Source organism: Pongo abelii, chromosome 8 (genome assembly GCF_028885655.2).
Source record: "Pongo abelii isolate AG06213 chromosome 8, NHGRI_mPonAbe1-v2.0_pri, whole genome shotgun sequence".
In the NCBI taxonomy this organism is placed as follows: Eukaryota; Metazoa; Chordata; class Mammalia; order Primates; family Hominidae; genus Pongo; species Pongo abelii.
Genome location: NC_071993.2, coordinates 107191063 through 107204639, shown reverse-complemented (window position 1 = coordinate 107204639; position 13577 = coordinate 107191063). Strand labels below are relative to the sequence as shown.

General features: G+C 43.3%; 1 protein-coding gene and 1 non-coding gene across 12 annotated transcripts in view; one reads left to right on the top strand and one right to left on the bottom strand.

Annotated features, from left to right (window-relative positions):
* CWF19L1 (CWF19 like cell cycle control factor 1) overlaps positions 1-13577 on the top strand; it is a 36474-nt gene continuing 22897 nt past the window's right edge. For 3 of the 11 annotated variants that reach the window (XM_054521587.2, XM_054521586.2, XM_054521585.2), the window contains exons 1-5: positions 1015-1091; positions 6557-6641; positions 7578-7656; positions 8302-8403; positions 12121-12335. In XM_054521587.2, the coding sequence (XP_054377562.1) occupies positions 1057-1091; positions 6557-6641; positions 7578-7656; positions 8302-8403; positions 12121-12335 (516 nt within the window). In that variant the 5' untranslated portion in view covers positions 1015-1056. 11 annotated transcript variants of the gene reach the window in all.
* Positions 9924-10030, bottom strand: LOC112135274 (U6 spliceosomal RNA). Its single transcript, XR_002916577.2, has one exon. It is a non-coding gene; the product is annotated as a U6 spliceosomal RNA (small nuclear RNA).

Here is a 13577-nt window from a genome sequence, read left to right as displayed (position 1 = left end):
GAGTCTCGCTCTGTCGCCCCGGCTGGAGTGAAGTGGCGCGATCTCAGCTCACTGCAACTTCCGCCTCCTGGGTTCAAGCGATTCTCCTGCCTCAGCCTCCCGAGTAGCTGAGTCTGCAGGTGAGTGCCACCACGCCCGGCTAATTTTTTGTATTTTTTGGTAGAGACAGGGTTTCACCATGTTAGCCAGGATGGTCTCGATCTCCCAAAGTGCTGGGATTACAGGCGTGAGCCACTGCGCCCGGCCTGCACTTTACTTTCAAATGATTCAGTGAGGATGGAAGGGCTTGGGCACTTTGAAAGAGAACACAAGCAAATTTAGCAACATGCTGAGACTTACTGAATCAAGGTAATAGCCGTTATTCTTTTAACTTTTTTTTTTTTTTTTCCAAATTTGAGACGGAGTTTCGCTCTTGTTGTCCAGGCTGGAGTGCAATGGCGCGATCTTGACTCACTGCAACCCCCGCCTCCCTGGTTCAAGCAATTCTCCACCATGCCCGGCTAATTTTTGTATTTTTAGTAGAGACGGGGGTTTCACCATGTTGCCCAGGCTGGTCTTGAACGCCCGTCCTCAAGTGATCCGTCCGCCTCAGCCTCCCAAAGTGCTGGGATTATGGGCGTGATAGGTTAAAAACTTACAAAAAAAGTGGATAGGGTGTCTGTCTTGCCCACTAGACCGATATGGTTAGGTTAGGTTAGGTTAGAACCCGACATTGTGCTCTGTACTTCCTAGCCATTCATTCGCTTCAAGTGCTCTGAAATTTAATTTAAAAAATCGTAGTTGGAATCCTTCGGGTCACTTCCTCTTTCTCCCTTCGTTCCTCCCTTTCCCTCTTGATTCTTCCTTGAGGCGCAAACACCTGAGAGAGGCTTCTGTCCCTCGGCGGTCTCCGTAAGTAAGTGAACCGTTATTGGCTGGAGGGCGCTGACGTCTGATTGTTGCGCGGTCGCATTTTTCCGGGAGCGCGGGTTCGCATTCCCAATTTTAGGTGGCACTCACAACCCGCACTATTCGGACAGATGGCACAGAAACCGCTGCGCCTGTGAGTGACCGTGAATGGAAGCCTCTCTCTCTGTGTCTCTTTCGTGTGTGTAGGTGACGACACGGGCGGGAGTCTTTCCCATGACGGGAAGGGGGAAGGAAAAGGCGGAGAGACACGGGGCCGCTGGGGAGCTTAGGTGATGTCTTTGCCTGGCCGGGGCTGACGTCTTTTCCTGGCCCTTTTCGCTTCTGAGGGGGTTTCTCTTGGCGACGCTCCTTGGGAGAGGCAGAAGCTCCCAGAGTTAGGCCTTCTCCATCTTAGGGGGCAGTCCTGGCTTCTGACACATCCTTTCCCCTTCGTTTCTCCTGACCCCATTTATTTATTCGCCTAATAGCCATTGGGCCTACTGATGGGCCCTGGGCAGTGGTGGACAGAGTAGATAGGGACCCTTCCCTGGGGCTTTTTTTTTTTTTTTTTTTTTTTTTTTGCGGGGAGGAGGGGAGGGGGTGGTGGTGAAGAGAGGGCTTCATGCAGCAAGTATTTATTGAAGAACTGCAGTGTGCCGGACGCTGTGCTAGGTGTTGCAACAGATGGAGTTCCTGCTTTAATGGAGCGTGTAGTCTAGAGGGACAGGTACTAAAGAATCCAGATAATGGGCCGGGCGCGGTGGCTGAGGCAGGAGAATCGCTTGAACCCGGGAGGCGGAGGTTGCAGTGAGCCGAGATCGCGCCACTGCACTCCAGCCTGGGCGACAGAGCGAGACTCTCAAAACAAAACAAAACAAACAAAAAAGCAAAACAAATAATGGCTGGGCGCGGTGGCTCACGCCTGTAATCCTAGCACTTTGGGAGGCTGAGGCGGGCGGAGCACTTGAGGTCAGGAGTTCGAGACCAGCCTGGCCAAAGTGGTGACACCCGGTCTCTACTAATACAAAAAAAATTTAGCCAGGCGTGGTGGCGCGTGCCTGTAATCCCAGCTACTTGGGAGGCTGAGGCAGGAGAATCGCTTGAACCCGGAGGCGGAGGTTGCACAGTGAGCCGACACTGCACCTCTGCACTCCAGCCTAGGTGACAGAGTGAGACTCCGTCTAAAAAAAAAAAGAAATTCAGATAAATGTAAAGTTACCATAGTGATAGGGCCAGGCGCAGTGGCTCACGCCTGTAATCCCAGTGACTCGGGAGGCCGAGGCAGGAGGATCACTTGAGTCCAGGAATTAAAGACCAGCCTGGGCAATATAGCAAGGCCCCGTCTTTACAAAAAATACAGAAAAAAAAAAAATTAGCCGGGCGTGGTGGTCCCAGCTAATTGGGAGGCTGAAGCAGGAGGACCACCTGAGCCTGGGGAGGTCGAGGCTGCAGTGAGCTGTGATCGTGCCGCTGCTCTCCAGGCTGGGTGACAGATTGAAACCCTGTCTCAAAAAAAAAAAAAAAAAAAAAAAAATTGCAATAGTGGTAACTTTTGGGAAGAAAATATTCGTGGTTCTGGGAGAGTGCATAAGAGGGCTATTTGGCTTAATGGTAGGAGTCAAGAAGGCTTCCCAAGAATGTTAGGATTGAACCTTGGGAAATAAGAGTAATCCATTGCTTAACAGCAGGGTTATGTTCTGAGAAATGAGTTGTTAGGCGATTTCGTCATTGTGTGAACATCTTTGAGTGTACTTACAGAGACCTAGATGGTATGGCTTCCTGTACATCTAGGCTAAATGGTATAGCCTGTTGCTCCTAGGCTACAAAGCTGTACATCATGTTACTGTACTGAATACTGTAGGCAATTGTAACACAACGGTAAGTATTTTTGTATTTATATGTAGAAAGGGTACAGTGAAAATACCTGGCCGGGTGTGGTGGCTTATGCCTGTAATCCCAACACTTTGGGAGGCGGAGGTGGGTGGATCACCTGAGGTCAGAAGTTCAAGACCAGCCTGGCCAACATGGTGAAACCCTGTGTCTACTAAACATACAAAAATTAGCCGGGTGTGGTGGTGGGCGCCTGTAATCCCAGCTACTGGAGAGGTTGAGGCAGGAGAATGGCTTGAGCCTGGGAGGCGGAGGTTGCAGTGAACTGAGATCACACCACTGCACTCCAGCCTGGGCAACAGAGCGAGACTGTCTCAAAAAAAAAAAAAAGAAAAAGAAAAAAAGAAAATACTGTATACAGGAAAAAAAAAAGGGGCACACCTATGTAGGACACTTATCATGAATGGAGTTTGCAGAACGGAAAGTTTCTCTGAGTGAGTTAGTAAGAGGTGAGGGAATGTATTACTTTACACTATTGTAGACTTTATGAATACTGTACACTTCACCTATATTAAATTTATTAAAATATTATTTTCAACAATAAACCTTAGTTTACTGTAGCTTTTACTTTATTAACTTTAAGTTTTTTAAAACTTTTTGACTCTTGTTATAACACAGCTAAGACACAAAACACATTGTACAGCTGTACAAAAATATTTTCTGTATATCCTTATTCTACAAGCTTTTTTCTATTACTTTTTTTTTTCTTTTTACCCTTTAAACTTTTTTTTTTTTTTTTTTTGGAGACAGGGTCTCACTGTCACCCAGGCTGGAGTGCAGTTGTGCAATCACGGCTCACTGCAACCTCAATCTCCTGGGCTCAAGTGATTCTCCGACTTCAGCCTCCTAAGTAGCTGGGACTACAGGTGCAAGCTACCACACCTGGCTAATTTCTGTATTTTTTGTAGAGGGGGGGTTTTGCTGTGTTACCCAGGCTGGTCTTGAACTCCTGGGCTCAAGTTACACTCCTGCCTCAGCCTCCCAAAGTGCTGGGATTACAGACGTGAGCCACTGTGCCTGGCTTTAAACTTGTTTTGTTGCAAACTAAGACACACACACATGAGTCTAGGCCTACACAGGGTCAGGATCATCAGTATCACTGCTGTTCACCTCCATACCTTGTCCCACTGGAAGGGCTTCAGTAGTAATAACATGCATGAAGCTGTCATCTCCTATGATAACAGTGCCCTCTGGAATACTTCTGAAGGACCTGCCTGAGGCTTTTTTACAGTTAACTTTTTTTTTTTTTAAATACGTAGGAGTATACTCTAAAATAACAGTATAGAGCATACCATACTAAATACATATATATTTTTTTGAGATGGAGTCTTGCTGTGTTGCCCAGGCTGGAGTGCAGTGCCGCGATCTCAGCTCACTGCAAGCTCTGCCTCATGGGTTCATGCTATTCTCCCACCTCAGCCTCTCGAGTAGCCCGCCACCACACCCAGCTAATTTTTTGTATTTTTAGTAGAGATGAGGTTTCACTGTGCTAACCAGGATGGTCTCGAGCTCCTGACCTTGTGATCCACCCGCCTTGGCCTCCCAAAGTGCTGGGATTACAGGCGTAAGCCACTGCACCCGGCCATAGCATGCTAAATATTATACATAAACCAGTAACATAGTTGTTTATTATCATTATCAAATATACTGTACATAACTGTATGTGCTACACTTTTTATAACCACCAGCCCAGTGGGTTTATACCAGCATTACCACAAACAAATGAGTAATATATTGCACTATGATGTTACAAATGGCTAGACATCACTAGGCGATAGGAATTTTTTAGTTGCATTATAATCTTATGGGACCACCATTATATATGTAGTCCCTTGTTGACCGAAACATTGTTATCTGGCACATAACTGTATTCTTGTCTTTAACCTAAAAAGGTTATTGAAATGCTTAAGAACGCTTTGGCATGATCAAATTTTCATTTTGGAAAGCAGTTCTGTCTGCAATGTGGAGAACAAATCAGAGCCAAAGTTGAGAACAGCTGGGATTAGGTAGAGTGATGACAGAGGAATAGTTTAGGGATTCAAGGTTTATTAAGGAAGTAAAATCAACAAGGCTTGTGATGGTTTAATTGTGAGTGAAAAGGAGTTGGCCCTGTTGGGTCATAGATTTCTATCTTTATTCAGTGGGATAGAGAACACTGGAAAAGGGCCCAGATGAGGAGATGAGGCACCTGGTGATGTATAAACTGGACAGTGGATCTCCCAGAGACAATGGTAATTCCATGTGACAACTGCTGTGATGGAAGAAATGCAGGATCCTATGGGAACACTAGAAATTGGTAACTGATAGGTACTAGAAGACTTCCTAGAGGAGGTGGTGCTCAAAATATAAATAAAAGTCATATTAGTTTATGACAAAGCTTGCTCTGAAATGCTGTAATATGGTTTTCTGAGTTTTTGAGAAGGGGATGACTTCTGAGCCAGCCAGGAAGGCTTCAGAAATGTGCTAACCTTGAAGGATGGGAAAAACTTAGATTCAGGATGGGTAGAGTGGAACAGAGGCAGAGAGTAATCAAATTGCCAGTAAGTAAGGTTTCAGTTAAGAAAACTTGGAGAAAGCACTAGAAAGATGACAGGTCAGGGCCTGTGGAAAGCTGTGGTTCTATAGGCAGTGGGGAACCTCTTAATGTTTTGAGGAAAGAACATTAAACTGACTACTTTCTGTAGGATGGATAGGAAGAAGAGAAGACATTAGAGGAAACATAAGTGTATTCTCTACTTTGAATCTAACACTAGATGCATTGTATTTTTGTCTGATTCTTCCTCTGCCATAGGAAGGGGGTGGGGCGGGGTGGGGCGGGGTGGGGCAGGGTGGAGTGGAGTGGAGTGGAGGTTGCAGTGAGCCAAGGTCATGCCACTGCACTTTAGCCTGGGTGACAGAGTGAGACCCTGTCTCAAAAAAAAAAAAAAAAAAAGTTCGATGAGGTGTACAATAAAAGCACGCCAGAAAGAGACACTCACAAAACAATAAAATTTTAATGTTTCAAGATGAGTTAAAAGACATTAAGAAAATGATATAAGCCGTGGAAAAACCACATAAATCAGAATTAGAAAATCTCAGAAATGAGATGATAGTAAAAGTCACTTCACAACGTAGGGCCAGTTTACCTTACCAATGTCACCTCTTGCCATTTTCTACTTCCTGCCCCATAACACTTCACACATACCTCCTGTTGTAACCCTTTTCTTATAAATTTATAACGATTAGAGTGTCTTCCTTTCCCTGATTATAAACTCTTTGAGGCTTAAACTGAGTCTTCCTCCACCTTGTACTGCTAACATGTTCTTAGCATAGTATACTTGGCATATTGTACTTAGCGTATGGTAGGTGTCCAGTACCTGTTTATCAAATGAATGACTGAAGCCCTGTACTAAGATAGGAGGAGTCAAAATAAGAAGGATAGAATGAATGTGAAAGATGTTTGGAAAAAGGGATTGATGGGACTTGGTGACTGGGTGGGGGATTTTTGACTCTTGTTGACCGTGTCAGTCATAGACATGTCCACAAAACTTAGGAGTGAGGAGAAGAAGCTGGCTCAATTGTGGAGTAAGTGATAAGCTAAATTTTAGATATGGCGAGTGGGAGGTGTTGGTGAGACCCTCAGTGGATCTGCCTAGTGGTTTACGTGCACTGAACCTTGCAAGGTAACTGCAGAGAGACTAGATCATGTATCTGCCTAATCCAAAAGACTAGTATATACCAAACCCGGCAGGCCCATTTGTTTCCTGAATTGCTATAATGTTTATCTCTTTGTTTGCAGCTTGGCTTGTGGAGATGTTGAAGGAAAGTTTGATATTTTATTCAATAGAGTTCAAGCAATTCAGAAGAAAAGTGGAAACTTTGATGTAAGATGTTTGTTTTTACTGAATTTAATTTTACCTTTGTAGTCACACATAAAAATAAAGTTTGCACTCCTTTAAGTCTTGATTGAGCACATACCATTTTTGTTAAATTGAGTTCCCTTCATGAGCATAGGAACTTAGTAGCTGCTGAGTGGTTGGGGGAGGGAGACCTATTTACTGTTTACTATTGATCTTTATATTTTTTGAATTTGAATCTTGTTACTTTATCACTGTACAAAAAACTGAAAACAGACTAGCAACACTTCCCTAAGTGATTCTGACCTCTGGGTTTGGGAAGCACAGATCTATTTCACAAATGTGGTGAGGATTAAGTCAGGTAACATATATACCAACCCATCACAAGCTTAAAAGCTCTATATGAATGTTGTGTATGGTTGCCAACTAGACTGTAAACTCCTAAGAGTACAGAAGAGAGTATTCCAGGTATGAGGATAATTTGTTCATTGGGTTAAAGGTTGAGTAAAGACAACAGGCAGGAAATGTGTTTTTTATGCCCTGTATTTCTCAGAGTTTCTAATATTTTAAGTTTTTTTGTTTCACATGGGGATTCTTTAAAGATCTATTTCTATGTGACTGTATATTCCAGGGAAGGATATGTGGAGAGAGCCATGAGTGGCAGAGTGGGACTGGGAATTTGAGGAGCACTTGAATTCTAACTTATTTTAAAAGTTTAGTTCCTTGACTCTCTCTTACCCATCTCTAACTTGAATTTGACAGCCAAAGAGCCAAAATTTAATAATTCATAGAATCAGTAACTGTTAACAGTTGCTGCTAAAGAATTGTATATTGAAATCTGCAAATTGATTAAGAATTAAAAACTGATTTGAAACTATTAAATAACTAGTCAAATATTACTATCAATTATATACTGTTTGATATTTTAAAATCTCACATATCTGTTTAAAAAACTCATTTTAGCTGCTGTTGTGTGTAGGAAATTTCTTTGGCTCCACCCCAGATGCTGAATGGGAGGAGTATAAGACTGGCACCAAGAAAGGTATAGAAATTATTTTTATTTAACATATGATTTCTAATAAAATTTCAAGGGCCAGAGTTCTTGCAGAGTTGTTTCTCATTATTTAAGAATTTAAGAATTATTTTCAGTATTTAAGAATTTAAGTTGCTTTTCATTATTAAGACTATCCGGCGCAGTGGCTCACGCCTGTAATCCCCGCACTTTGGGAGGCCAAGGCATGTGGATCACCTGAGGTCAGGGGTTCGAGACCAGCCTGGCCAACATGGTGAAACCATGTGTCTACTAAAAATATAAAAATTAGCAGGGCATGGTGGCGCATGCCTGTAATCCCAGGTCTTCGGGAGACTGAGGAAGGAGAATTGCTTGAACCTGGGAGGCGGAGATTGCAGTGAGCCGAGATCACGCCACTGCACTTCAGCCTGGGCGACAGAGCAAGGTTCTGTCTCAAAATAAAATAAAATAAAATAAATAAAATAATCAAGCTACAAGGTCGGGTGTAGTATATCCTTAGTGGATAGCCGTTCCACATTTAGGATTGCTAAATATGGGGAATGTGAATGCATGGACTATTTACTTTTAATATAAGTATTTTTTCTATAGAGAGACATCTCAAGTTCTAAAGCAGATCTGGTAACTATATGGTGTCATGTCTGTTTCCCTCACTAGCTCCTATTCAGACATACGTGCTTGGTGCTAATAACCAGGAAACAGTAAAATATTTCCAGGATGCTGATGGATGTGAATTAGCTGAAAACATTACTTATCTGGGTAAGCTGATACTTGTTGTATTTGTTTTTTTTTTTTTTGAGACGGAGTCTTGCTCTGTCACCCAGGCTGGAGTGCAGTGGTGCAATCTTGGCTCACTGTAACCTTCACCTCCCGGGTTCAAGTGATTCTCCTGTCTTAGCCTCCTGAGTAGCTTGGATTACAGGCGTGTGTGACCATACCTGGCTAATTTTTTTTATATTTTTAGTAGAGATGGGGTTTCACCATGTTAGTCAGGATCATCTCGATCTCCTTACCTCATGATCCGCCCACCTCGGCCTCCCAAAGTGCTGGGATTACAGGCGTGAGCCACTGCGCCTGGCTGATATTTGTTGTATTTGTAATAAACATAATATAGTATTCTCAGAAATTGGTCTCCCGGGAAATTTTTGGCTAGATTTTTCAGTGATTGCAGCCTGAGATAATGGGGTTTGGAGGGTTTTTTCCCAGAGTCTGTATATGTGCTGCTGTGCCCTTAGGACAGTGCCTTTAGGACAGTGGCCTTTTTCCTTTATTATTTCTACCACTTAGCCCCAATCTCATTGTGTTCCCACAACCCAGTACACACTTGTTTAGCGAACTAGAGGGATAAACTCCTTGTCTACAGTATATGGGATACTTAAGGTATAAATTATGTTCACACAAAGGAAATTTCATGTATGTGGCCTTACCATACAATCTTGCTAGGTATATACAGCTTACTTGTTAATTAGCCTCCCAACTATTTATAGCTCTAGGTTTCACTCTAAGGTTTTGGCAACTCAAGTTTTTAGTGCTGTTCTTTGGGGAGTTTTTACTCTTTTTTTACTCTCCTTTTTCTGGTTCTAGGTACACTCTTCAGTTCCAGCTTAAAGTTGTTTCCTCCACAGCCCTCTGTATTGCTTTTAGTGGCTCTTTCAGTGTCTGGCCATTTTCAAAAGCACTGTCAAATTTTGCTTTTGTTTTCCCCCCACCTGCTGGCAGTCTGCTGCCTCTTAGATCATTCAACTCTTTTTTTTTTTTCCTTCTTAAGACAGTGTCTTGCTCTGTTGCTGAGGCTAGAGTGCAGTGGCTTGATCTCGCCTCACTGCAACCTCCGACTCCCTGGTTCAAGTGATTCTCCTGCCTCAGCCTCCCGAGTAGCTGGGATTACAGGCATGCGCTACCATACCCAGCTAATTTTTGTGTTTTTAGTAGAGACGGGATTTCACCATGTTGGCCAGGATGGTCTCGATCTCCTGACCTGGTGATCCGCCCGCCTCAGCCTCCCAAAGTGCTGGGATTACAGGCGTGAGCCACTGTGCCCGGCTTTTTTTTTTTTAATTGAATTCACTATTCTTCACATTTCCTCTTTGTTGGTCTTATTTCTCTAGAAAGCTTCTTCATTTCCTTTGCTGTAAATGTCCTCTCCTTCCCCATCATAGTTCATCTTGGCCTTTAGTCTTTATTTGGCTATGGCCGTCCAGTTACCAGTCTTGTTTTGCTCTAATCCTATGGGACTTCTTTAAGCAAAAATTGAAGGAAGGACTTTGTTTGTTTTGTTGTTTAATATGAAACTCTTCATGAATTTGCATGTCATCCTTATGCAGGTGCAGTGCTAATATTCTCTTTATCTTTCCAGTTTTAGTATATGTGCTGCTGAAGTGAGCACTGTTTATTTTTAACTACACATATCAGATACACATTTTGAAATTCTGTTGTAGATTTTAACATGAGCCTGACTTATGCAGTTCTTGGTATAGTTTGTAGATTTGGATTAAGGGCATTACTGTAGATATTTGGCAGCCATTTTACTGTATGAATTTAGTGCCAGGAAAGGAAAGAGCAGCTAAGGTACTTGGGTTATTTCTGTGAAATAGATTTTTTGGATCCAGTAGGAGGATCAAGCAATGAACTTGGTAGGTAAACATGTGATAGTGAGCTTGAAGTACTGGTAGGACATCCAACATATAGTTGGAAGTGAGAGTTATTATTTTTTGAGATGGAGTTTCGCTCTTGTTGCCCAGACTGAATTGCAATGGTGTAGTCTTGGCTCACTGCAACCTCTGCCTCCCGGATTCAAGCGATTCTTCTGCCTCAGCCTCCTGAGTAGCTGGGGTTACAGGTGTGTGCCACCATGTCCGGCTAATTTTGTATTTTTTAGAAGAGACAGGGTTTCACTATGTTGGTCAGGCTGGTCTCGAAATCCTGACCTCAGGTGATCCAACCGTCTCAGCCTCCCAAAGTTCTGGGATTACAGGCATTAGCCACTGTGCCGGCCCGAGAGTTCTTTCTAGAGTATCAATGTTGAAGAGTATAGGCTTTGGAGAGTTGGTCCCATAATGATGAAAAATAGAGCTGAGAAGAGGATCAAATTATTGAGGAAGAAATACAGTCAGAAAGGAAGCAGGTTGATGATAGTACCTTGGTGGGTAGGGATGGTATGTCTTCATCTAGGGGGCAGGAACAAAGACATAAAAGTGCTTAAAGGACTGTTCGAGAGGTAAAAATATTGTCAACTTCATGGAATCTAAGTGAAGATAACATAGTTTCAGGAGAACACTGGGAAATATAGGGTGACCTTTAAGAGAGTGATGGGAGAGGGAAACTGATTGCAGGGGGTTAAGGAACTAATAAAGTAGGCCGGGCATGGTGGCTCACACCTGTAATCCTAGCACTTTGGGAGGTTGAGGTGGGCAGATCACAAGGTCAAGAGGTTGAGACCATCCTGGCCAACATGATGAAACCTCATCTCTACTAAAAATAGAAAAATTAACTGGGCATGGTGGCGGGCGCCTGTAGTCCCAGCTACTCGGGAGGCTGAGGCAGGAGAATCACTTGAACCCAGGAGGCGGAGGTGGAGGTTACAATGAGTCAAGATCGTGCCACTGCACTCCAGCCTGGCAACAGAGCAAGACTCCATCTCAAAAAAAAAAAAAAAAAAAAAAAAAGGTAAAGCACTTAGCATGGACTACTCTTCAGAAATTCAAAACTGAAGAGGAGGAAGTTTCTTAGTATGTGTGTTCATTTTGGATGGCGATGATTGAGCATATTTTTTTCTGAACAAAAAGCGCCAGCTGAGTAGACTCAGTAGATGAAAGGGAAGTGAAAATTGATGGAGCAAGGTCTTGAAGGCAACAGGAGGGAATGGAAACAAGGCCACAAGCCAGGAATAACCCTAGAAGAGAGTAGCGTCTTTAATTTTTCCTAAACACTTGCTCTTTCTAAATGTTTTCCTTCACTTGGAAGTTGCTGCCTGCCTCCAAGTAGCTGGGACTACAGGCACACACTGCCATGCCTGGCTAATTTTTTGTATTTTAGTAGAGACGGAGTTTCACTGTGTGCATCTTTTCTAGACTGTAGCTTCCTTAGAACTGTATTTTTCTTCGCGTTGCCTTTTCCTGTGTCCAGATGTCTGCATTTAAGTCCATGTAGAATCTTCTCTAGAAGGCAGAAAGCCTTTTCCCTAATCTTCTCTTCCCAACTTTTTCCAGTAATATTTGTAAGGCACGTGGCATAAACATACTGGCCCGTGGGCTCCAGCAGCGTCCACGTAGGGCTGTTCATATTTATTGATCAGAAATAATGTTGTAGCCATTCACCATTGATGCCTAGCAGCCAGAAGGGAGCTGCTAGAGAGTTTACACTTCATACATGTAAAATGGCAGGGACATAGGAGAGTCATGGGAGATTCATCCCCCTATTGATGGCTTTTCATTCTGCAATTTTGACTAAAATTTGTTCATTTTTCTTTGAACTCAGGTCGTAAAGGTATCTTCACTGGAAGCTCGGGGCTGCAGATTGTGTACCTCAGTGGGACAGAATCCTTAAATGAGCCAGTACCAGGTTATAGTTTTAGTCCCAAGGATGTGTCTTCTCTGAGAACGATGCTGTGTACAACCTCCCAGTTTAAGGGTGTTGATATCTTGCTCACATCCCCATGGCCCAAGTATGTGGGGAACTTTGGGAATTCTTCTGTGAGTAGTGCTTGTTTAGTTGGAATTTCTAAAAGCAAATTGCACTGGCTTGAGTTGGGACTTTTTTCTTTTCCTGTTTATATTGAGTATTTTAGCTCTTGGGTACCTTTTATTAGAAGTCTTCTGTGAAAATTTTCAGGATTCTAAAAGCTGTTATCAACTGATCAAAGCAAAAGTTAATTTCATGAAAGTGTGATTCATAGATGAGACTGCTGAAATCTTAATTATAAAGGAATGGTTTTTTATATTCTCTGCTTCAAGTGCCCTTTCCTAAGCCTCTTAATGTTTTGAGGTTTCACTGATTTTTTGTTTGTTTGTTTGTTTGTTTTTGAGATGGAGTCTCACTCTGTTGCCCAGGTTGGAGTGCAGTGGTGTGATCTTGGCTCACTGCAACCTCCTCCTCCTGGGTTCAAACGATTCTCCTGCCTCAGCCTCCTGAGTAGCTAAGATTATAGGCATGTGCCACCATGCCTGGCTAATTTTTTTTTTTTTTTTTTTTTTTTTTTGTTGAGATGGAGTTTTGCTCTGTCACCCAGGCTGGAGTACAGTGGCGCCATCTCTGCTCACCGCAACCTCTGCCTCCTGGGTTCAAGAAATTCTCCTGCCTCAGCCTCCCAAGTAGCTGGGACTTCAGGCACACACTGCCATGCCTGGCAAATTTTTTATATTTTAGTAGAGATGGGGTTTCACCGTGTTGCCCAGGCTAGTTGTGAACTCCTGAGCTCAGGCAATCTGCCTGCCTCGGCCTCCCAAAGTGCTGGAATTACAGGCGGATTTTTTTGTATTTTTAGTAGAGATGGGGTTTCACCATGTTGGCCAGGCTGGTCTCAAACTCCTGACGTCAAGTAATTTGCCCACGTCAGCCTCCCAAAATGCTGGGATTACAGGCATGAGCCACTGTGCCCAGTCTAATTTTTGTATTTTTAGTAGAGACGGGGTTGCCCAGGCTGGTCTTGAACTCCTGGGCTCTAGTGATCCACCCGTCTTGGCCTCCCAAAGTGCTGGGATTACAGGCCTGAGCCACCATGCCTGGCCAGATTTTAATATTTTATGAGTAATCTTGAAAAGGATGGTACACCAGGAGTGACAACTATCATGGGGAGTGAAATACTACACTGGTGGAAGTAAGCCTAAGGAAGATTTTGAAAAGGTTATGTGTGAGGGCAGAAAACACTGGCTGAGCTTCATTGAAGGGAAATGTAAGAATGCATTTGGGAACAAATCTCCATGGATGGATTCAGG